This window comes from Mustela nivalis (assembly GCF_964662115.1).
Source record: "Mustela nivalis genome assembly, chromosome: 1".
NCBI lineage: Eukaryota > Metazoa > Chordata > Mammalia > Carnivora > Mustelidae > Mustela > Mustela nivalis.
The window spans coordinates 133,286,212-133,311,399 of NC_139020.1; the positions used below are offsets into that span (position 1 = coordinate 133,286,212).

Consider the following 25,188-nt stretch of genomic DNA (forward strand, 5'->3'; position numbering starts at 1 on the left):
GGTCTGCTGCCCCGCGCCGCCCACTCAGGAATCCCCTCCTCTGCCCCGCGCCCCCAGCCCGGCTAGCTGCACGCGGCGGCCGGATCTTCTTGAATTTCAACACAAAGGGAATCCTCGGCCGCAGGAAGTGCATCACGAAGAAAGAGGGATTGGGGGCGGGGAGAGGGGGATGCTTCCCTCCCGCTCTACACCCCCGCCCTCCCGGAGCCCTGGGCAGCCGTGACGAAACCCTCAGGGTACCCCCCTTCGCCCCAGGAACCGGGAGAATTCAAACAAGGAACCCCTCCCGCTCCCCCCTCCCCCCTGTCTGGCTACCTACAGGAGTGGGAGGCGAGCGCTCTGGGCTCCCCGCAAGCCGGAGCTCCCAGGCGGCGGGGACTCGAGCTACCCCTCGCCGAGGCTCACACACCTGTTCGCTTCGCCCCTCCTTTCCTTCCGGGTGCGCCAGCACCTGGGCTTACGTTTGTTTTTCTACCCCAAGGCTCTCAACTTTGCTTCCACATCTCCTTCCCTTGCAGGGTTTTCTGTAGAATCCCAGCGCGGGTGTCCTCCTCCACGTCCTGGAGGGCTGCGCCCCAGGCTTGGGCCAGGCTTTTCTTGGTAGAATGTTGGCAGACTGGGAGTGCCCGCGTGAGCAAAGGGTAGAAGGGCAGGGAGAGACCACTTTCGTTTTCCATGACACCTGTCGTTCTAGGGACGCGGCCAGGCTTTCCACCCGGAGGTTCCAGCCTCAGAGGAAGCCTCGCCGTTGCGTAGGGGTGTGGGGTTGTTGGGTGGTGGAGAGGAGGCGGGCTAGGCTAATTGGTGGTGAAGCTGTTTTTTTTTTTTTTTTTTTTACAAGGCTGACTGGTTTTACTTACATTGTATTTCACAAACCAATAATAACAAAACTTTTCTAGGAATGTTTTATTTTCATTTCGCCGGAGAGTGAGAAGCCATCCATTGTCCATTAAAACAAAACAAAACAAAACAAAAAACTCTTTATTATTTTCTTTTACTTTAGAATGGCTTGGGAAGACCAATGGCAATCTGGAGTTGGGGGTCGAAACACCTCTTTTTGAGCCCAGGAAGGAGAGGTGGAAAAACCCGTGCGCTTTGGACTAGTTTTCAAGCTGAAAGACCTGGGTGACTAGGAAGGGGCCGCGCAACTAACTCGAAGCTACCCTGTTCCAGACTGGGGCACTGGCAGAGTCAGGTGTGCCGGAAGAGGGCCACCACCCCTGGGGCGTCCAGCGGCCTCAGCTCTCTCGGACACCACGTGGGGGGACTGCCCCCTCCCAAGCTCCTGACTGAGGCCGGGTACCTGCCCCAACCTGTCTCCTCCCCTTCTCCAGTACCACACCCACGGGACTCCGGTCTCCCCGGGAGAGGGACGGAGCGGGAACAAAGGGGTCTTTGTTCACTGGCTCCTGGGGGGTGGGAGTCGCAATCGCGCGCGTTTCCCTGCGCCCCCTGGAAACCGGGAGGCTCGGCGCCACCGGGCCTCGCCCTGCAGCGAGCGCCGTCCTCCACGACCCCAGCGCCCGAGGTCAGGGCGCGGCGCCCCGGGCCACCGCGGGCTCTTCCCGGGCGGGCGGGGTGGGGGGCGAGGCTGAGCTCGGCGGGAACTGCAGCCCGCGGAGGGACGGTGAGAGGGGGGTGGGGTTCGGCAGCTGGCGGAGGTGGAGGGGACAGGAGTGGGAGCCTGCGCTGGGCTGAGCCTGGAAGTACAGGGCGGGCTCGCCGAGCGCTCGCCGAGAGGCTCCAGCCAGAGCAGCGGCGGCTGGAACGCGCTCCCCCTCTCCTTCCATCCTCCTCCCCCTGATCGGCCCCAGCACCGCGCCAGGTCCCCCTCTGCTGCCGTCAGCGCGCTCCCCTTCTCCATTCTTGGCGCTTTCCTCTTGAGCTATCCTTCTGGACAAACTTTGATGGAGAATTTCACACCACGCTGGAAAAATGCCGGTTATGAAAGGATTACTGGCGCCCCAGAACACCTTCCTCGACACCATCGCCACCCGTTTTGACGGAACACGTAAGTCTTGCACTTCGACGAGTTGTATGGTATTTTCCGAGAATGATTTTTCACGTATAAATTACTTTCCCTCCCTATCTTCTTTTTTTCCACCAGCGGAGTGAAATTCGTTCCGTTTTTGCAAAGGTGTCTTTTGTGCGGAGAAATTTCCTCCCACCCAAGGTTCAGCGTAGTATTAACACTTTGGATTGGTGTAGTTGGCCCCCTTGACTTCCTGGGTTTGTGAGAGCTAGAAAAGAGCCTGAAGAAAGACTGACGCCCGTGTTCAGTGTGGGACCCGTATTTAGGTATCTCCTTATGAAATTTTTAAAAATTAATTTTATGAGGTCAAAGTGGGAATGTCCATGTTAGTGAATTGCCACCTTAGCTTACTAGAGTTTCAAAGCTGCCTAGATTATAGGGTGAGTTTGGAATGTTATGCTTCTAGGGAGTATCCTTCCTTGAGGTCTTTCGGATAGGCATGATTTCCCACCAGAGTTTAAGAAATGCAAACTAGAATCAGGATTGCCAAGTGTAAGCTTTCTGTAGAATTCTAAGCGTTGCGAGTTTGTCAGAAAATTAATTCCTGCTTCTTAGCTAGAATAGTCTAATAGTCTAATAGTCTAATAGTCTCTCAATCCTGAAATTATCCTGACACCCTAGGAGAGACTGATAGGGAGGGAAGAGCTGGGAATTACAAAGGCTGATCATATGAAAAGTTTGGACATATTTTTTTGAGGGCGAGTATTAATGGACGTTTAGCTTGTTTCAGTTATAGTTGAAAACGAGGATATGGTGTTGTGTGGATGCTTGGAGATTGTTCATCATCACCTGCAAGTTGTTCTTTTTCAGGACCACGGTCAGGTCCCCGTTCCTTTCCAGGCTGCTCAAGCCTTTCTATGGGCCCTCTGGTCTTCCCAAGAGGCTCAGGAGTATGTACTTTCTCCCCTAACAAACGCTCTCCGTTGGTTTCACTATGAACATCCCCACCTTCCTCCTAGCTTATGTTGCTTCTGTGTGCTATCTTTCCTTTTTCTGCCTCTTACACAAAACTCAGGAACTCATTCTAAAGGCTTTTCTGTGGTTCAAGTATAATTATTTTTTACTATGATGGTATATTTCATGGAGCTGACAGGAGAGAGTACATCTATTTCTATTTCTACTCCAGTAGTCTATATAACATTCCTGTTATGGTGGGAAGAAAGTCCTGGGCTTTGTGCTTTATGAATAGTTGGAAAAGTTTACATGGGAGGGAAGTAAAGAATTTACTTGATTTTGTTCAATGTTTATTTATTTATTTTTTCAATGTTTATGTTTGTTGTCCACCCTACTCAGGGTAAAAGGTGTGAATATTCTTATGGTGTTTTTAACTTTTGCTTTAACCATTCTCTCCCCTTTTATATTTCACATGTGTCAGACAGTATTGGTGAAGTGCAGTACAATGTATCTTCTTTGGACAATAAGAGAAAATATTGTAATAAAACTTATAGTTCCTGCCACTGCCATTACCTTCACCACCCGAACAGCACACAAAATCACCACTGCTTTCTTTAAGCATGTGGAAATGTGGGTACTACTAATTATTACCTTAGAAACTGGTTAGTTTCATGCGTATGTTTCTTCTTGAAGTTGTAGATTTAAATCCCAAAGGTTCTCAACATGGATCCCAAAAGCATCTATTGAAAATGAGGTTATTGGTAAATGGTAGTTACTAATCTCATCACCATTTAAAGTTGAATGGAATGCAAAGTGTAGTGAATCATCCCAGCACAGCTCTGAGAATTATTGCGGCAATATATTTAGGTATCAGTTACTCATGAGAGGGGCTTTGGAGCATCAGAATGAGATACCTTTGTCTCTTTATGTCACTGTAACATTTGATAAGCAGAGGGCATGTAGATGGATGTACTAGTGAATAGCTCCCTTAAAAAAAAAACAAACAAACAAAACCTACAAACAAAAACCTAAGCATTAATGTTAATAAAATGGAAGACGAGAAATTTTAGATTCTTATTTGGGAAGACCATTATTACCTACCAGCATCTAGAAACAGAAACCAAAAACAAAGACCAAAACCTAAAACTGTTTGGGAATATGCTTGGTCTGTGCTCTACAGGGTTTGGGGGATTCCTGTAGGGAACCACTTTGTATGAAATCAGTCTGAAAATCAGTGAAATAAATTGCAAAAGGAGGAGTAACATAGAGGTTTACTTTGGCAGGACTTTTTTGTTTGTTTTGTTTACAACATCTAATGAATACCCCTCATCCCAAAACACTTCACTCTAGGAAAGAAGATTGTATTTTCCCATTTACTTCTTTTTTGAATTGCAGGATGACTTCAATAATCTGAAACTTAAAAAATACTTTAAAGAAATTTTTAGCTTCAGATATTTCTGTATCTAGAATCATGGACATACTATTTCCCTGGCTAAGTATTTTATCTTATTGTGTTATCTTTTCTGTGTTTATAAAAATTTAAGTATAATTACTACCCTGAAACTCTTCCTATGATCATCCTTCTTTTTCTTTATTTTTCTCCTGTGCAAGACAAAAGAGTTTGCAAGTTTTAAATTTGCCAAATTGCCACCTGCCCAAATAAAAACTCTATAGAAAGTGAATGATGTTATAATACTCAAAATGTAATATATTTATTTGGTACATTGCCTTATTTGTTAGTTATACTTTATATAGTCATCTTAATTTCTTATTTTATTTTATATTGGGTACTCCTGATGAAAAAAATAAGAGAAAGAACAGTAGCCCTGGTAAACCACCTTGCTAACTTAACCACCATGCAATGTTATTAGTCTTACTGACTTAATACTATAATGGAAAATATTGAAACTTAAAACATCATTCAAAATTTCTCTCAGGTAAAAAAAACAAGTATACAACAATAAAAGCTTATAAGATAATCTTCCTAATTTATTTGTTGAAATATTATCACAGGAAACATAAAAGAAGTTAATGTATTTTATCACCTGATGACAATTTATTGTTTTATTTAATAGTTATTCCTTTTAGAATTTAAGAAGTGAGTCTTAAATAATCTTTAATCTTTGTCAGGATTGAAGGATAATTGTGGACAATTAATTAGAATTTATTTTTTTCATATCCAGTTTAATTTTTAAAAACTTATTGAAATAGAAATCTTTTTATATAAAACTACCCTAAAATACATTTACTTCTGAAATATGTCCTCCTGGTTTATGTTTAATTGAAGTGCAATGAGACTAAGAAACTTGCAAACATTGAATATGTATGCCTTATTTAGGACAAAAGAGTAATGCCAATGAGTTTTTTTTAACTCCTCACAAGCAGCCACATTTCTCACTGGAAACAATCTAAAACAGACAGACAGATATACACATTCACACACTAAGTGTTAACTTCATGACCTGTAGCTAGTTTACTTTTCCTACACTTTTTTAAATATGTTTACCATATTAAAAAAAAATCTTTTCTGAGTAGACTTTTGTGTTAAGCACAAAATAAAGTATAGTAGAGAACATATAAGTATATTTTTAAAAAATAGTTTTTAGTATAAATATTTGTCATGGGATACCATTGGAGAAAAATACTTTATTTTCTTTTTTTGAGGATATAAAGCATTCATAGGGAAGTGCATATTTTCAAACATAATGGTATATTAGCCTACATTTTCATAGGTATGTATTTGGCTACATTTTCCAGTCCTATCAACGATTTGGTCAGTGGTTCTCCTTTGGAATTAGTGAGACAAGATTTAAGATTTAAAGGAAGTTTGTAACCCAGTGGTCTCTATCAAGGAGATGCCAGTCAAAGTATTCAGAATAACAGTAGCTTAGACACTCATTCATATTTGCATATATTTTATGTACTCCTGTCTAGCCTGTTTAAACTGGTCCAAGGAAATTTGTTAAAATTGAAATACTTCTTTACAGGGGCAACTGCAGTGGTTTGTCTTTTCATCTTTCCTTTCTTCTTTTTTCCCCATCTTTCCTTTCATGCTTTCATCAAGGAACATAGAGCTCTTAACATTACAATCTTAAAGAGAAGGATAATGAACCCAGGGCTATGGGAAGGGAGAAGAATAAGGTGGGACACTGGAGATCTTCCTAAGTCTTTGCTGGGTTGTAGTTTGGAGAATACCAGCAAAGGCATTTAGCCAGTAAAAAAGAATGAGCTCCATTATGTATGGGTCTGTCTATAAAAGGCTATTACATGAAAACATGCAAGGAAATAGCTAGCATTCTAGAGATATCGCTCCCCAAATAGAAGTTTATAAAGAGTCTTTAAGAATTTTTTTATATGCTAGTCGTAGTCTCTTTTATTCTTATTGTTCATGTTTAGGGAGATAGTTCCTTATCAGTTTTCTTTTTCTCTGTAGTAAATTACCACAAACTTTGTGGCGTATTATCTTACATTTTCTGTAGGCCAGACAACAAGGCAAGGGTTAGGTCGGTCTTCTGCTTAGGGTCTCACAAGGCTGTTAATAAGTCCTTAGCTGGGGCTATAGGCCCTCTTCCAAGGTCATGTAGTTGTTAGCAGAATTTAATTCCTGCAGTTTGTGATTGAGGCCTCTATTGTCTTGCTGTCAGCCAAGGACTTTTCTCAGCAACCAGCAGTTGCCCTCAGGTTGTGGCCACATGTCCTCTCATTAGCCCTTTCACAACCTATGGTTTGCCTCTTCCAGGAGGAAGGAGCGTCTCTCTTTTAAGAGTTTGCCTAAGTCAGGTCCAGCCAGGATAATCTCCGTTTTGATTAACTCACCGTCAACTGATTATGGATCTTAATCACACCTCTAAAATCATCTGTTCTGCCTATAGGCAAGAGAAAGGGATTGGACAAAGTGTATACACAAGCAGTTGGGAATCTTGGGCGTCATCTTGAAACTCTGTCTATACAGTTGCTATGCACTGTTGTATTATTATACAAAACCGGATGTTCTCACATTTGTTCTTCTAAAGAGTAGATTTATTAAACACACTCTGAAATTCTGTAGCATGAAACCCTCCTGAGTTTACATCTGGAATCTTAGTGAATATAAGGCCGAACTTCCTGGAGGGAGTAAGTTGGTTCCCATCTTGCTTCACATCTGGAGATGGCACATCAGTACAACTAGTCTTGTTCATTTTAGTCAGCCGTCCTGAGAGACTCTTAATTCTCTGGTCTAGAAGTAATGTGGGAGCTGTTGGATTGTTTTCCGAGTATTAATCCCAGTCTCTTAACAGGGTGCTCCCTATGTATAGATAATGAGAGGTAATGGGAGAAAGAGGAGAGAAGAAAGAAGAGGGAGGAGGGAATTATTTATTCTCATTCTTTGACTTTGTTGATGAATTCTTTACACTGCAAAGGATTTATTTATCACAGTGGTTTTCATAACTTCTATGCAATGAACAAAGCGTCTGATTTATAAGAATTGGATTTATGTCTTTATCAGACATATGTTTATTTCTTTTGATGAGTGAAATACACAAATAAGAAAAGTTGTATTATGTAGTTTTAAAATACTCGATAATTTTGTTTTGACATCATTAAATATAGGAAAATGATAGCTAATGTGTTAAAAATGGAAGTTATGCTCATAATATATTTTTCCTAGGCTCTGGCTTTTAATTTCACCTGTAGACCAAAGGCCATGGCATGAACCCTCTTCTAGCATGAGAAATACATTGAAGATCCTGAGTTACTAGTTTCTGGGATATCCTAGACTCAATGTTCTTCTAGAATGATATAGTCCCCCTGATGAAATCTCTGCCTTATTCATCAGTAATCAGTCAGTCATTTCTTCAACAGTATTTAATCAACACTGTCTATATACAAAGCCATTATGCTAGGATCTTTTGGAATAAATCTTTTCTCAAAGAAGATGACAAATGTATGCAAAAATTAGTATAGGTTGGAAAGAGATAAGAATACTCAGGAAATACAGGCAAAAGGCTATGCAAATCTGGACGAGACAGGAATAATTTCTGTGGGTGAATGATCTGGGAGGGTTGTATATAATGAATGGCTTCTGGATGGGAATGATTGGCTCATATGTGATAAGGGCAAAGATGATATCTGTTTACTCTGCTAATTTGTGTTTCATTGTCATTGAAGCTAAAAGAGGGGCGTCTTTTAGAGGGCATGAATGGCAAAAGGTAGAGGCAAGAGGAGAATGGGAAGTCAGTTAGGTGGGACATGGAATGTCTTTGAAGTCAGAGTACATAGTCTTAGTAAGCCATTGGAGGTGGTGGATTCACATCTTTGTAAGAGAGTATGGTGCCATCTGTGCCTGGAAACTCTCAACCTTTCCAAATTCCACAGGCTGACGTGAAATGCAAGAGAAATGCTTACCTTGACACCTAGGAAGTTTCTTCTTTCTCTTCAAAAAATGCTTTTACACTTTGACAAGGGTCCCAGAGAATGCAGTGGATTGATGTGTTCTTCATTTTCTTACAAATGTCTGCTTTGCCCAGGGAGCTAAGTTTTATCTCTTAGGAAAGGGAGAGATTGATTTCTGACCGCATAGCTGAGTACGCTTCTCCTTCAGGGCTGTGTTATACTATAAAACTGTGCCTGTGGAGAAGAAAAAGAATAGAGGGTGTGCTAGCACTCAGCCCTAGTGAAGTTGACTGGAGAAATGCCAACAGTAAAAGGTACAGAATTGCAACCACTGCAGAGATAGTAGGGTTCACCCTGGCAATGTATATTTGCTGAGATAGTCTAAATATTAAGTTTTAAATCCATTTTGTTTTAGCAGAGCCTACAAACAAAAAAGATGAGATTTCAACTTTACCTGTGACATAGTTCATATTTAGCAACTAGAGCAACCGAAGAGCTTTCTCAGTAATTCAGTCAAATATAATTCTTGGGTTATAAATTCCCTGGAAGGTATATTTTGGTTTTCCTTCATAGCCATTAATGCACTATCTATCTCCCTTAAACCCTTCAAAATTCACATGTCCCCAAATGAACTAGTAATCTTTCCTAGCCTATGAAACCTATTTGTCTTCTTATGTTTTCTGGCTCCATTATTGGCATTACCACGCACCCATTTCTCCAAGCTAGAAATCTGGGTCACCCTCGACTGCCCACACATCTAATTGGTTATCAGGTCTTTGAGATTTTCCTTTAGAAATGCCCTAATTTGGGGGCGCCTGGGTGGCTCAGTGGGTTAAGCCGCTGCCTTCGGCTCAGGTCATGATCTCAGGGTCCTGGGATTGAGTCCCCCATCGGGCTTTCTGCTCAGCAGGGAGCCTGCTTCCCTCTCTCTCTCTCTCTCTGCCTACCTCTCCATCTACATGTGATTTCTCTCTGTCAAATAAACACATAAAAAAAAAAAAAAGAAAAGAAATGCCCTAATTTGACTCCTCACTTCCTGTTCCTTGCTTCTTTTAGTTTAGTTCCTCTGTTTTTTACCTACACAGTTGTAACCTTACTCCCACTGGATCCCTGTGACCATCGGCCTTTATCCTGCTTACTCCCCACCCTTCAGCCTAAGTCATCCCTAGAGTGATTTCCAATAAAAGCGGTATGATTTAATCATTTAACTCTCCTATTTAAAGCCACCCATCAGCTCCTGGCTACCTCCTGGAGAATGTCCAAAGTCCTTAGTGTCATATAACCCCAAGATGATTCTGCAGAATCTTTTCAAACCATTGTCTCCCAGACTGCAGACATACTCACCCTGAATCCCCTGCTCGTTCTGGTCTCCCGGACTCTGCCGGTCACTTGACAAGCAAGACGTTTTATTTTCTTCAAGAGCCATCCTGAGGGTTGCCTTGTATCTAAACTTTTTCTGTGATGCTCCAAGTCGAGTTGGGTGCCATTTGTTCTTTGCTTCCATGTGATCTTGCCCACTCACTTCTGTTCTGATGATAGGCTTTCATATTTCAGCGCTCAGTTCCTTCAAGTCCTAACTATGTCTTTATTCCTTTGAATTCCCCTTGCTCAGATTTAGCTTGGAACAAAGTCATTGCTCAGTAAGTGATTCTTTGTGTAAAAGAATTGCAAACTCCTTGAAGGCTAGGGTTGTGCAGTAATTGTCTTTATTTCCCTTTGATGCTAACTGGTTTTCCTTTGATTCAGTATTACGATGTTTAGCTTTAGTTTTGAAACATAATTCTAGACTGGCTTCTAGTACCTCATTTTCACATGGTTCAAGTACTCATTTCTTTCATTAAAGTTTAATGATAATAGTGGCTACCATTTTGGGTATGTCTACATATATTCTGTACACCACACTGGTGCTTTATTTTTCCTACACAACCCTATAGCCCAGCAAGGGGGAAGGCAGCCCCCCTTTTTGTTACAGATGACAAAACTCGAGCTCAGCATTTTTGTATGTTATCACACTAGCCTGTGATTTTTCTACTATAGCCTGTGATTTTTCTACTATATCACACTGCCTTTAAAATGTGTTTTTTATAGCAAGTATAAACAAACTAGGGCAATCTGTGGTATCATTTCTAGTTTCTAACTCTTGCAAAAAGGAATTTCTGCTTTAAAGTTTTTAGCCATTTCTAGTATATGCTGTTTTTTTTTTCTTTTGATATATTATGCTTTAAGTACTTGTCACTTAAAGAATGTTTTTAGATTGGTATTTAAGACTCATGTCTGGAACTACTTAATGCTTTCACTGTGCAAAGAAGTTTTGCTCATCAAAGAAAATCTACTGTCCATTTTTTAAAAAAATAAAGAAATCCATTTTCTTTGCGATTTTGGTTCTTTGAATTTGCTGATTTTAGAACTTGTGATTCTTTTATTGTCAGGCTAATCTCTCTATAGAAGATATTCTAATTCTCATAGCTATTATAGTGACCTCATCTTGTGTTTTTACCTTGTTAGCCTCGTACAGAAGAAATTCTTCTACCTATTTTGAGTCTGCTTTTATTGGGATAAATATATTCTCCACTATCAGGTATTGTTGACGTCTTTCAACAGAGATCATTTACCTTTTCTCTGCAAAGACTTTACAGGAAGAAATAAGGGTACCTAGCTCTCCAACTTGCAAATATAATCTAAAGTTCTTTCTTTCTTTTCATGTTTTCTTTTGTTCTGTTAAGTCTTTTGGGTGGGCTTTCTTATTGTACTTGGCAGTCCAAATGAGGTTCTCATTCTAGTGATTGAACTAGAAGGATTTGAGACCAGAGAACTTATCAGCCTTTCCATGTTTTTGTTTGATTTCCTAGAAAAAGGGATCCACATAAGATGTTCACATGTTACCGAAATCTCAAAACACCCAGTTTGACAAGTAGACCTGCCCTTAATTGTGGTGTTCTGGTTATTTCTTCAGTGGAGAGAATAATGTAGAAGATAAAAGTGGGCATATTTTTGACCTTCATTCCTAAATAAATGTTTCTATTATGATTCTATAAATGGTGGAAAAGATTGCATGTCTTGGGACTGCAGCTTTTGTATTTATTAATTTGGTACATCTTTGGTTAGGTTACATTTCAGTCATCTGAAAATGAGCTTGCTGCCCTCTTTCAAACAATATGTGGATTCAGGCTTTAGGATAATAGAATTAATAATCACTGAGGACTCTTGCCTGTCTGTACAGTGCTCCATATTGTCTAGTGTATTTTCGGTTAAAAGAAACCAAAAGCTATAAAATTATTTGGAAGATAGTACTAGTAACTAATATTTGCATAACATTTCAGTATATTTGTTTTAATCCCATCACTTAAATTACTTTTGAATTTAAGATAAAAAGCGACTTCCTATTATAATTTTAAAATGTACATTTGTTTTCTGTAAGTGAAATTCAACATTGTTTAATATATTTAATGTCTACTCAGTTTCCTTTTCTGGGTGTTGTTTGTCTGTATTCATTGCCCTTTATTAATTGGATTATTGGTTTTCTCTATGAGTTTTTTAACATAGTAATAAAATGAATACATTTATTTATTTATATATTTATTTGACAGAGAGAGAGAGACAGCGAGAGAGGGAACACAAGAAGGGGGAGCGGGGGAGTGAGAAGCAGGCCTCCTGCTGAGCAAGGAACCTGATGTGGGGCCAATTCCAGGGCCCTGGGATCATGAACTGAGTCAAAGGCGGATGCTTAAAGACTGCGCCACCTAGACCCCCTAAAATGAATACATTTTTAAACATTTTATGTATTTTTGTGAGAGAAAGAGAGTGAGCCAGCGAGTGAGAGAGAGAGAGAGAGATCAGGAAGGGCTGGTGAATGGGGAGGGGCAGACAGAGGATCAGGGCTCCATCCCAGGACCCCAGAAGCACGGCCTGAGCCAAGACAGACGCTCAACTGATTGAGCCACCCAGGTGTCCCCAAAATGAATATTTTATTAGTAAAGTGAATTGTATATGGTTTTGTTTCCAATTTTGGTCTTTTTATTTTTATATAGATGAATTAATCAGTTTTCCTTATTGCGTGTTTTGTGTCATGCTTAGAGAGGTATTTTCTATATTAAACTTTTTAAAAAATATCCTAGGTGCTTTACCATTTAATTTTGTACATTCAAATTTGTTCTCCTCCTTTAATAAGTTCTGCAATTTGATCTATTGAATATGATGTAAGGATCAAAATTTATTCTTTTAGATGCCTATCCATTTTCCTAACATTATTCAGTAATTCATCTTTTCTATGCTTATTTGAGATGTCTAGTTTATCATTTTATATTCTGTATTCCTATGTGCATATAGATAATATTCTATAGCTCTATATATAATTTTTCTATTTTATGACTTTCAATCTTATTACACTCATCTATCTCTTTCTTTACATTAGTACCACAGTTTTAATTATAGGAATTTTATGATATGTGTTACAACTCTTATTTCAGAGCACCTGGGTGGCTCAGTTGTTAAGCGTCTGCCTTTGGCTCAAGTTGTGATTCCAGGGTCCTGGGATCGAGCCCTGGATTGGGCTGCCTGTTCAGTGGGGAAGCCTGCTTCCTCCTCTCCCATTCCCCCTGCTTGTATTCCTTCTCTTGCTGTCTCTTTCTCTGTCAAATAAATAAATAAAATCTTTAAAAATAAATAAAATAAGATAAAACTCTTATTTCACTATTTTTCCCAGAAACTTTTTGCTTGATTAGTAATACTTATTTGGAAGTCCCTATGAATTTAAGAACCAGATTATCTAGCTAAAAAAAAGTTGTTGGTATTTTTAATGTAATCTGTAGGAAACATATTTTTATGATGTCAATAATTTGTATCAAAAACTTGCTGTGTGTTTCTATCATTTATATCTTTTCAGGGGGTTTTCCAGTAAAGTTCTTTGACATTTCTTACTTATTTTATTCCTAGTTATTTCATCTTTGACTTCTATATAAAATGGAGTCTTTTGTACAACCATTTTGTTTTTCTAATTCAGTTATGTTTGTTTATTTGAAGGCTATTGATTCCTATGTGTTACTATTATTATTATTTTTTTTAACCAGCCAGCTTGGTGAGTTTCTATTATCCTTGGCAATAATTTTTCAGTTGTTTTCTTGGGGTTTTCAGCTAAGAAATAATACTGTCTTCAAATAAGAAAAATTTTTCTTGTTTGTTTCCAATTTTTGCAACTCCTATATTTTGTTCCCTTAATTTTTTCTATGTCTAATTGCTTTGGTTCATATTATGCAGATTATAAACACTATTAAAAATTGTAATAGTTAAGAAAATCCTTCCTGTCCCTGACTTTCAATGGAAATTATTTTAGTGTTTTTCTAATAACTATTTTTCTGGCTTTTAGTTTGAGAGATAGATTTTTTATTATATATTTCCACTTAATTAAGAGACTTTGTTATATATCCCCATTTTATTAAGCAGTTTTATAAATTGGCTTTTCATCATCTAAGTAATTCACTGTTTCTTATTGAATCAATTAATATAATAAATTCAATTGAACTATCCTTGCATTCTTTCAATAAATGTTATTTGACCATGTTATTGGATTCTACTTGTTAATGTTTATTTAGAATTTTTACACTGGAAACATACACACACACAAATCTACACACATATATGTTTGTGTTTGTGTGTGTGTATAATATTGACATTAATTTTCTCTTTTAGAATATGTGTGTTGCTGAATTTTGGTGGGGTACTGATGCATCCATATTTGTGGTTATGAATATAGTCCCATTTAGTTTAGCATTTGCACAATATTTTCATTTTTAATAAAGTATCAGTATTAATCATTGCATTAAAATAAGTCAAAATGGGCTGGTAGATCTCTATTAGTTCTTATAGGTTTTGACTATAGTCTTGTCTACTAATGTCTCAGGTATCTGTGTAGTGAAGATAGGTGTTACTTTAATGTGTATTTAAGTCTGAAAAATGCCAACAATAATACATATCTCTTATGCCAACACTTTCAACATACAAAATATTTAATAATACTCTGTGTATATACAGATTTATATGAACACACACACAAATATCTTTTCCTAGCACAACATGTGCATTGTATACTATGCAGTAGCACCAAGGCCTGTGAAATGCATGAAGTTGTTGGTAGGATTGAAGGAAAATGAAAATGAAAATGAAGAAGGATTAAGAGAGTCAGTAGGAGGGGCGCCTGGGTGGCTCAGTGGGTTAAGCCGCTGCCTTCACCTCAGGTCATGATCTCAGGGTCCTGGGATCAAGTCCTGCATCGGGTTCTCTGCTCAGCAGGGAGCCTGCTTCCCTCTCTCTCTCTCTCTCTACCTGCCTCTCCATCTACTTGTGATTTCTCTCTGTCAAATAAATAAATAAAACCTTAAAAAAAAAAAAGAGAGTCAGTAGGAAACATAGGAAATTATCATTTGGGTGTACAATGAAATTTAAGTAGAATATATCTATTTTTGGTAGCTTTAAAAATTTTTGCAGTGAACCTTTTCTAGCATCAGTGACCTCACAAAAATAAAAAAAAAATGCTTAATGAAATACTGAGTTCCTATTTCTAAAGAAAGTTGATGATGAGTGTATAACTGAAAGAAAATGTTGATGTTTATATCTGTCACGGGTGCCCACATTGGGGCAGTAGCAATGACCACTTTAAAATCAGAAGCAACATATCTGCTGAATAAGCATTATCATTTATTTAAAAATTAGTAGCAGAGGGGCACTTGGGCGGCTTTGTTCGTTGTTACTTAAAAACAATTAGTAGCTAATTTTAAGAAGACTATGTTTATAAATAATGATTCATTTTGCAGAAAGTATCTTTCACATACTTCTCTGTGAAACATGATTTTTCACATAGATCAAAGAGCTGCTCTTCTAAATGAATTTCATTCATTTTTCTTCTTTTTTGGGGGTAGGGTTTATAATGGTATAATTTGCATATAGTAAAATCACTCCATTTAAATGTATAGTTTAGTGAATTTTGCAAAATGTATACAGTCATGTAACCACCAACACAATGAAGATTTAGAACAGTATTTTTGCTCTTAAAGTTCAAATACCCTCCCTTTACTTCCACTATCTAGTAACAATTAATCTGTTTTCCATCCTTATGGTTTTGGCCTTTCTAGAATATAATAGTGATGAAGTTACAGGATATATTGTATTTTTTTTTTTTTTTGGTTTGGCATCTTTCACTTAGCATAATGCTTTTGTAATTTCTTTTTGCATGTATCAGTAGTTTGTTGTATTTTATTGTTGAAAATCTCATTCTGTTTTGATTTTGTGTTTTTATACATATAGAAAAAGTGAAGCAACAATATTTAATGTATTCTTTGAATCACAGAAGAACTTAGCAAGTATTAACATCATGAGAGTGTTTGATGGAAAATAAGTTAATTTTAATATTGCTTGAGTTTTGTATCTAATTCACAGATAAAAGTAAAGCTTTTCAAAGTTTATTCTATAGAAGGTGAATCATACATTATTATAAATGTCATTGTAAATTCAAGTAAATGGATCATTAACCATAAAGTTACTTACTTGGTGACAGGGGAAATGTAAATTTTGGCAAAGGCATAGTGTCACAGTAAAAACAATATTTATTGAACATGAAAAATGTATGAAGCAGAAATGTGCTTGAACTTGGTGGTGGTGTATGTATAATTCATTTTTGTGTCAAAAAAACAATGATATTCTATCAATTACTAAGAAGCTATAGTAGTCAAAATTGCCAGCTACTTTTATATATGAGGAAGTGTTTTAGTAGTTATACTACATGATATATGATGTTAAATGCTGGAAGATATTTGGTATGGCAGTGCATGGTTTCTCTTTTAACTGCCTCCGTCAGAATTTTAAACTATTTGAGTCTTTGGTGGAGTCTTTCAGGTTTTCTACATAGAGTATCATGTCGTCTGCAAATAGTAGAAGTTTGACTTCTACCTTGCCAGTTTGGAGCCTTTTATTTCTTTTTGTTGTCTAATTGCTGAGGCTAAGACTTCCAGTACTGTGTTAGTAATGGTGAGCATGGACATCCCTGTCTTGTTCCTGACCATAGAAGAAAGGCTGTCAGTTTTTTCCCATTAAGGATGATATTAACTGTGGGTCTTTCATATATGTTGATGTATGTTCCATCTATCCCTAGTCTGTTGAAGGTTCTATTGTTGTTGTTGTTTTTAATCAAGAATGGTTGCTATACTTTGTCAAATGCTTTTTTCTGTGTCTCTTGATAGAAACACATGTTTATTATGCTTTGTTTTATTAATGTGGTATATCACATTGACTGACTTGTGAATATTGAACCATCCTTGCAGCCCAGGAATAAATCCCACTTGACTATGGTGATTAATTCTTTTAACATACTGTTGGGTTTGATTTGCTAGTAACTTGTTGAGAATTTTTGCACCCATGTTCATCAGGGATATTTGCCTGTCATTCTCTTTTTTAGTGGGGTCTTTGTCTGGTTTTGGAATCAAAGTAATGCTGGCTTTGTAGAATGAGTTTGGAAGTTTCCCTTCCATTTCTATTTTTTGAAATAGTGTGAAAAGAATAGGTATTAACTCTTGTTTAAATGCCTGGTAGAATTTCCCTGGGAAGCCATCTGGCGCAGGGCTTTTGTTTGTTGGGAGATTTTTGATTACTGCTTCAATTTCTTTGCTCGTTATGGGTCTGTTCCAATTTTCTATTTCTTCCTGTTTCAGTTTTGGTCGTTTGTAAGTTTCTAGGAATTTGTCCATTTCTTCCAGATTTCCCACTCTTTTGGCATATAATTTCTCATACTATTCTTTTATAATTGTATTTCTGTGGTGGTGGTATGATCTCTTTCGTTCATGACTTTATCTACTTGGATCCTTTCTTTTTCCTTTTTGATAGGACTGGCTAGGAGTCTATCACTTTTATTAATTCTTTCACAGAATCAGCTTTTAGTTTTGTTGATCTGTTCTACTTTTTAAAATTTGTTTCCATATCACTTATTTCTGATCTAAGCTTCATTATATTTCTTCTTCTTCTGGCTTTAGTCTTTATTTGCTGTTCCTTTTATAGCTCTCTTGGGTTAAGGTGAGATTGTGTATTTGAGACTCTACCAAAAAATTGCTAGAACTGTTACATGAGTTTGGCAAAGTCACAAGATATAAAATCAACGTGTGGAAATATTGTGCATTTCTATTTACCAATAACGAAGCCTTAGAAAAAGAAATTGAGGAATCGATCCTATTTGCAACTGTACCAAAAACAATTAAGTACCTAGCAATAAACATAACTAAAGAGGTAAAAGGTCTGCACTCTGAAAACTATAAAACAGTTATGAATGAAATCAAAGAGGACACAAAGAAATGGAAAAGCATTCTGTGCTTATGGAATGGAAGAACAAACATCATTAAAGTGTCTATTACACCCAAAGCAATCACACATTTAATGCAATCCATATCAAAATACCACCAACATTTTTCACAGAGCTATAAGAAATAATCCTAAAATTTGCATGGAAAAACAAAAGACACTGAATACCCAAGCATTCCTGAAAAAGAAAAAAGAACTGGAGGCTTCATAATTCTGGATTTCAAGCTATATTATATTACTAAGCTGTAGTCATCAAGACAGTATGGTACTGATACAAAAACAGACACACAGGTCAATGGAACAGAATAGAAAAAGTCAGAAATGGACCCATAATTAAAAGGTCAACTAATCTTTGGCAAAGAGGGAAAGGATATACAATGAAGAAAAGACAGTCTCTTCAACAAATGGTGCTGGAAAAACTGGACAGCAACATGCAAAATAATGAAAATAATAAACCTCCTTGACCTCGGTCTTAGCATTTTCTTATTAGACACGTCATCAGAGGCAAGGGAAACAAAACCAAAAATGAACTGTTGGGACTTCATCAAGATCAAAACTGCTGCACAGTGAAGGAAGCAATCAACAAAACTAAAAGGCAACCCACCGATGGGAAGGATATTTGCAAAGGATGTATCTGATAAATGTTTAGTATCTCAGCCCTCAAGAAACAAATAATTCAGGTAAGAAATGGGCAGAAGAATTGAATAGACACTTTTCCAAGGAAGACATCCAGATGGCTGACAGACACATGAAAAGATGCTCAATGTCAATCATCATCAGGGAAATACAAATGAAAATCACAAAGTGATACCACTTCCCACCTGCCAGAATGACTGAAATTAACAACACAAGAAACAAGTGTTGGTAAGGATGTGGTAGGCTACCTGGATGGCTCAGTCAGTTAAGAATGTACCTTTGGCTCAGGTCATCATCTAAGGGTTCTGGGATCGAGCCCTTCATTGGGGTCTCTGCTCAGTGGTGAGGCTCCCTCTCCCTCTGTAATATCTCTTGCTTTCACCTCTTTCTCCAATAAATAAATTAAATCTTTAAAAAAAAAAAAAGGCAGTTGGAGCACCTGGGTGGTTCAGTGGGCTAAAGCCTCTGCGTTTGGCTCAGGTCATGATCTCAGGGTCCTGGGATCAAGCCCTGTATCATCAGGCTCTCTGCTCAACAGGGAGCCTCCTTCCCACCCCACCCCCTCTGCCTGCCTCTCTGCCTACTTGTGATCTCTGTCTGTCAAATAAACAAATAAAATCTTTAAAAAAAATAAATAAAGCTGTGGAGAAAAGGGAACCCTCTTGCACTGTTGGTGGAAATGCAAACTGGTGCAGCCACTCTGGAAAATAGTATGGAGGTTTGTAAAAATGTTAAAAATAGAGCTACCCTAGGATCCAGCAATTGCACTATTAGGTATTTACCCAGAAGATACAAAAATACAGATCTAAAGGGGTACATGCACTCCAGTGTTTATAGCAGGTTATCAACAATAGCCAGAGACAAATGGAGAGAGGCAAATGTCCATTAACTGATAAATGGATAATGAAGTGGTATATATATACAACGGAATATTAACCAGCCTTTAAAAAGAATGAAATCTTGCCATTTGCAATGACGTGGATAGAGCTAGAGTGTACTATGCTAAGTGTGGTAAGTCAGTCAGAGAAAGCCAAATACTGTATGACTTCACTCATATATCTAACTTAAGAAAGAAAACAGATGAACATATGGGAAGGGGGTGGAGAAAATAAAAGAGAGTGGAAAACAAACCAAAAGAGACTCTTAATGATAGAGAACAAACTGAGTGTTGCTGGAGGAGAGGTGGGTGGGGGGAAGGGATAATTGGGTGATGGAAATTAAGGAGGGCACTTTGATGAACACTGGGTGTTGTATGTAAGTGATGGATCACTGAATTCTACTTTTGAAACCAATATTGCACTGTATGTCAACTAACTGAAATTTAAATAAAAATTATGAGAAAGACAAAAAAAAAAATATCCGAGTCTTTAAATGCATGCTTTGTTAGTAGTCCAAGTGTCCAAAAAGTTATTCATTTTTTTTAAGAGTTTATTTATTTATTTGACAGAAAGAGATCACAAGTAGGCAGAGAGGCGGGGGGGGGGGGGCAGGAAGCAGGCTCCCCGCTGACCAGAGAGCCCAATGTGGGGCTTGATTCCAGGATTCTGGGATCATGACCTGAGCCGAAGGCAGAGATTTAACCCACTGAGCCACCCAGGCACCCCTTATTAGTCTTTTCTAAACGAGCCTTTATTTTTTCTTCTCATTTTGTCTGAAACATGTGAAAATATTTAATCAGGGGCGCCTGGGTGGCTTCGTGGGTTAAGCATCTGGTTTGGGCTCAGTTCATGATCTCAGGCTCCTTGTACCCAACTGGTAAAGGGTTCCCTGCTTGGCGGGGAGTCTGCTTCTCTTGCTCCCTCTTTACCCCTCCACCTCATGTGTGTGTTCTCTCTTTTTTTCTCAAGTAAATAAATAAAGTCTTTAGAAAAAAAAAAAAGGAAATATTTAAGCAAAGTATTTAATAAACAGAGTACCAAAAACTTCATTTTAGTGGATAGCAACTATTGTAAACAAAGTTAAAAAACAGAAATACCTTGAAATGTAACTAGATAATCAAAGGGAAAAAAATTAAACAATAAGAACTCAAACGATATATTAGATTAATATTAGATTAATATTATATATTAGATTAATGTTTTGATTTTCCTTTGGAATATTTCTACTTGAAAGACTTGATGCATATTGTATTTTTAATTGGGTATATTTCTGTTCAGACTGAAATTAAAAGCAATTGAAAAGAACTGTGATTTTGTAGCACTAGTATTTGGTAAAACACTAAAAAGAATCATAAAGATGCCTTTATCTATTTATTTTTTTAAGTAGGCTCCATGCCCAACATGGGTCTTGAATTCATTTCTCTGAGACGAAGGGTCACATGCTTTACAGACTGAGCCAGCCAGGTGCCCCATAAGACACCGTTTATAAAATTTTTGTATTATAGAAATACTGTTTGAAGGTATTTACTCTGAATAAGGGAAAATGAGAACCTATGAAGTTTTTAGATTGAAATATTTTTCCCTTTAAATCTGAAAGGTAAGATTGAGATATTCTCCATGAAAATGGAAGTAATTTTGCCATGAGGCAAAATTTTGGGGAGAAAATAGAATTGAGAATATCATCCATTTAGCAAAATTTGCATGTGCCTACAAGTTATTTCAGCAACTACAGGGTATTTTTTCAATTAAAATTTTCTATGGTCTATAGTGAACAGTTAATTGAAGATGTCCACAATTTCAACTTCATTCACCAGAAAATGCACCATTGAGGAAGATTATAGGCAATTTTATGAAAAAAATTAAAAATAATAATACTGCATATAATGAAAAAGACACATTCTTTAAAATAATACTAATAACTTGGTGAAGGAGACAGATATGGCAAAGTGCATGACTTAAGTATATGAAAATATAAAGAAGAGATCATTGTGATTAGATGATTATTTTGTTTTCTGGTGATATAAAAATATAGATATTATTTTACAGAAATAGTATGCTTTGAAATAGCTTTGGAAAAAATTTTTTATGTTCATTAATGTAACTAAACCAAATATAAAAAAACAAGCATTTTTAAAATTATGTAATTTTATTCTTTAGTACCTATCTTAAGTCTCAAAAGAGTCCCTGCATTACCCTATGATTGCTTACAACATACCAACATTTTCACAGCTCTTTGAAATAGGGCTTTTTGGCCTACCCCAAGCTGCTAAGTATAAATTTCCTTAAATTAGACTTTTTATGTAGTTTACTTTAAAATTTTTTTTTCTTTCTTTTTTTTGTAAGTGATCTCTACTCCTATCATGGGGCTTGAACTCACAACCCCAAGATCTTGAGTTGCATGCTGTACTGACTGTGCCAGCCAGCTACCCTTCCCCCCAGTAATTTACTTTTAATATTATCTTCTGAAGTAGATTTAAAAAATTGGGGGAAAAATTTATCCTACAATTTGAATGTTAATATAAATTTAAGATAAATATTTAATGTTTTATATAACCTGGTATCTCTTTAATTTTTTAAAAAATATTTTATTTATTTATTTGACAGAGATCATAGATAGGCAGAAAGACAGGCATAGAGAGAAGGGGGAAGCAGGCTCTCTGCTGAGCAGAGACCCTGACGTGGGGCTTGATCCCAGGACCCTGAGATCAGGACCTGAGTGAAGGCAGAGGCTTAACCCACTGAGCCACCCAGGGACCCCTGGTATCTCTTTAATTTTAATATGACAAACCTTGAAATGGAAGTGACTCGAGTCTTTATTGGCCTGTGATTATTCTAGATATTTGTATTGTCCTTACTTTAGAGATAAGGAGGCAGAGGACCCTAGAAAGGCTATTTATTTTGTCCCAAAGCTAGTACATGGGAGGGATGGATTCTTACACTTGTCCTTTAATTTCAAAACCATGTTTTTCCTTTAGACTTACTCTGATTTTACTTGAAAAAGTGAAAATGAAAGAGAATTGACATCTAATGAGGAACCATACACCCAATGTTGTTGGTATTTTCAGCTTATTTTCAGTTTATTTAATCTCTGCAATACTGCAAGTTAGATGTTTTTATTCCTATTTTATGGGCAGGGAAATCGAAGCCCAGAAAAGCTGAATAAATTGTCAAAAGTCACACACTTTATAAATAGTGAAGCAGGAGTATATAGATACGGTTTTGATTATAGTAGTCTATGTCTAATAAAAAGACAAAAAATTGGAGCTAAAATGTAAAGCATTACATTTAGATGATTAAGATCTTAACGGTCATGGTTGACTTTATTTTGAGAAACAAACCATTTTCATGCTTTTTTAGAACACGCTATTATTACCCATGACTATCGCCTTGGATTATCCAGGAATTTACCTCCCTTGTTGGAATGAGTACTAAAAATCGTTCTTCTTACCTGAGGAATCATGATCCACCGGTGTTGGAGATCACTTGAGGGCTATGCCGCAAGCCCACAAGTCTGTTGATATTTTAACAGATTCAGAGTTTTCTGTAGAACAATGCCATGCTAATTTGAATTTAAAAATACTTCTGGCTGATTAGTGGCTGCTTAGGAGTGGGAGTGGGGTAGAGAGAGGTGGAATTACTAAGGGGTATGAGGGAACTATTGGGGTGATGGGGACTTAACTACTGAAGGGTCTATCTCAGGGCTGGCTGTTAACCTATCCTTCAGCAACCTCAGGGACCTGGCATGTACCTGTCCTTCCTTGTTTCCCTGCACCGTCCGTCCCCCATCTAGAGCAACTCTGGGATCACCTATTTTACACCTTGAGCTTTGCATCAGCTTTCCTTTGAGAATTTTTGTGGCTGAAAACAAATTTTGAAAACATCAGAACTGGCACATCAAATATTATGTAATTGTAGCAATCACTATATATGCTCCCCACTGCCACATCACAGTCTGTTTAAACCCATCTTTATGTGACCTATGGTTTCCTTCTTATGTGGGTGAAATCTAGGTCAAGGCCTGTGACACTTTGGGTTAATATTAGGTAATGAAAAGATCTTTCAGTTACTATAGTTTCAGTTAATAAAGATCCAGTGAATATATAGTCACAATTTTCATCTTTGAAAGGAAAGCTCTTCCCTCTCCCAGTGTAGGTCCCTCTTGGCCTGTTAACCTATGGTAGGAAAGTTCCCTTCTTTTGAGATTCTCTTTCTCCTCCTCCCCCACTCATCAGGCTGCCTTGGGTTCTTACAGGGTTGAACCTGGAGGAGAAGGGAGAGAAGTAGGACTGAAAAATTCTTCATTGACAAATATTATTGAAAGCCCTCATTGCCATTTTGGAACAAACCTGGTGTTCATTTAACATGTAGTGCTCTAGCCATGGTAGAAGCCATGTTGACTGGTCACTGCCTTGTTTTGGTTGTTTGGTGGCTGTGCCATCTGATTATTAAATCTTTGGAATATGACAGGTGTCTTGGGTGTCATAGTTCTCTAACTGGGCACTTTCTTGGTTTCCTAAAACCTCATCACACACACACACACACACCCCACACAGCACATCCCAAGGGAATTATCACCTGCTGTTTCCTTGACTTGAGTGATCACATTTGTCACTAGCTTAGGACTCTTTTGTCAATGCCAAGACACCCAGGGTACACCTCCATCTTCTTCTAAGGGATCTCTTCAGACCTGCAAGTGTCCCTCTTGTTTAGAAACTTTGATAACCCCATACTGACTCTCCTATGGGCCTGGAATCCATGGAATCCACAGGAACACCTTCATGTTCTTTGCAGATCACGTTCAGTATAGAAATCTTCCACTGTTCCAGCAGTGCAGCTGGTGAGCCACCATCTCTTACTTTTTCAATTGTTTTCCCCAAATTTCAGGAGAACACTCTTGACTATGCTACTGAGGGTCCATTCCCTGGGTATGAGGTAAAAACAAAGCCCCTTCTAACTCTTGAAACCTCTTTGTAGTTTCATAATCTCAGTGTGGATGAAGGGTTAAGAGTGTGCACAACTGGTTTTTGTTAACCTCATTTTAAAGTCCTGTGTGTAGTTCTTACCTCTTTTAAGAATGTGGAGACGTTAACACCTACTGTCTTAGGACCTCTACAGAAATGGGAAGTGATATGGGTACATTTTATTATCCTGTTATAAAACAAACATACCTAGCATATAATTGTCCTTCAATAAATGGACAGCTTCAGCTAAAGTGAATTTATGGATCCTTTCCGTAAATACTGTCTGGATGACTGAAAGATTATTTATACACATCCCTTGTTTTCTTGTCAAGGAATTTCAACACGAGTTTTATGTTTTATGTTATGTTAATGGAAAGTATTCATGAATACTTGATTACAAAGCCACACATATTATCTCATTTATTTTTTACAAGTACCAGACTAGTTTGGGAAGAAAATAGGTATGTTTCTACTTCAGATCTATGGAGGAGATTCATATTCATGTGTTCCAACCTTATGTCTTATACTTGTTTCCTTATATCACCTTACGTTAATATTTTATTCTATCAGTTTTTTGTGACATATTAAAAGAAATGGCGTCATTCTTATTTTACAAATATGGATATTGAAGAAAAGGCATCTTCTCTTAAGCAAAGTTCATGAGTTGTACCCTTACCTTCCTGTTTCTTTGTTTCCCTTCTTTACCAGTTTCTCAAGCTCTGTCCCGGACACAAACACTCAAACGTGCACATGCATATACCCAACTATTTATAATTTAATATTACTCCATTTAAATGTTAATTATCTCCAAAGTATCTTATTTTTTTTTTTTTAAAGATTTTATTTATTTATTTGACAGAGCTCACAAGTAGGCAGAGATGCAGGCAGAAAGAGAGGGGAAAGCAGACTCTTCTCTAAGCAGAGAGCCCAATGTGGGACTCGATCCCAGGACCCTGGGATCATGACCTGAGCTGATGGCAGAGGCTTTAACCCACTGAGCCACCCAGGTGCCCCCAAAGTATCATATCTTATACAATATCATAGAGTCTCAGGCTTAAAGAATTTACATTTTCCAATA

At 37.7% G+C, this 25,188-nt stretch overlaps 1 protein-coding gene across 3 annotated transcripts in view; it reads left to right on the forward strand.

Annotated features, from left to right (window-relative positions):
• Positions 1-1,924: 1,924 nt before the first annotated feature.
• KCNH8 (potassium voltage-gated channel subfamily H member 8) overlaps positions 1,925-25,188 on the forward strand; it is a 373,867-nt gene continuing 350,603 nt past the window's right edge. For all 3 annotated transcript variants that reach the window (XM_082729065.1, XM_082729066.1, XM_082729067.1), the window contains exon 1: positions 1,925-2,011. In XM_082729065.1, the coding sequence (XP_082585191.1) occupies positions 1,936-2,011 (76 nt within the window). In that variant the 5' untranslated portion in view covers positions 1,925-1,935. The remainder of the gene's footprint in view (positions 2,012-25,188) is intronic.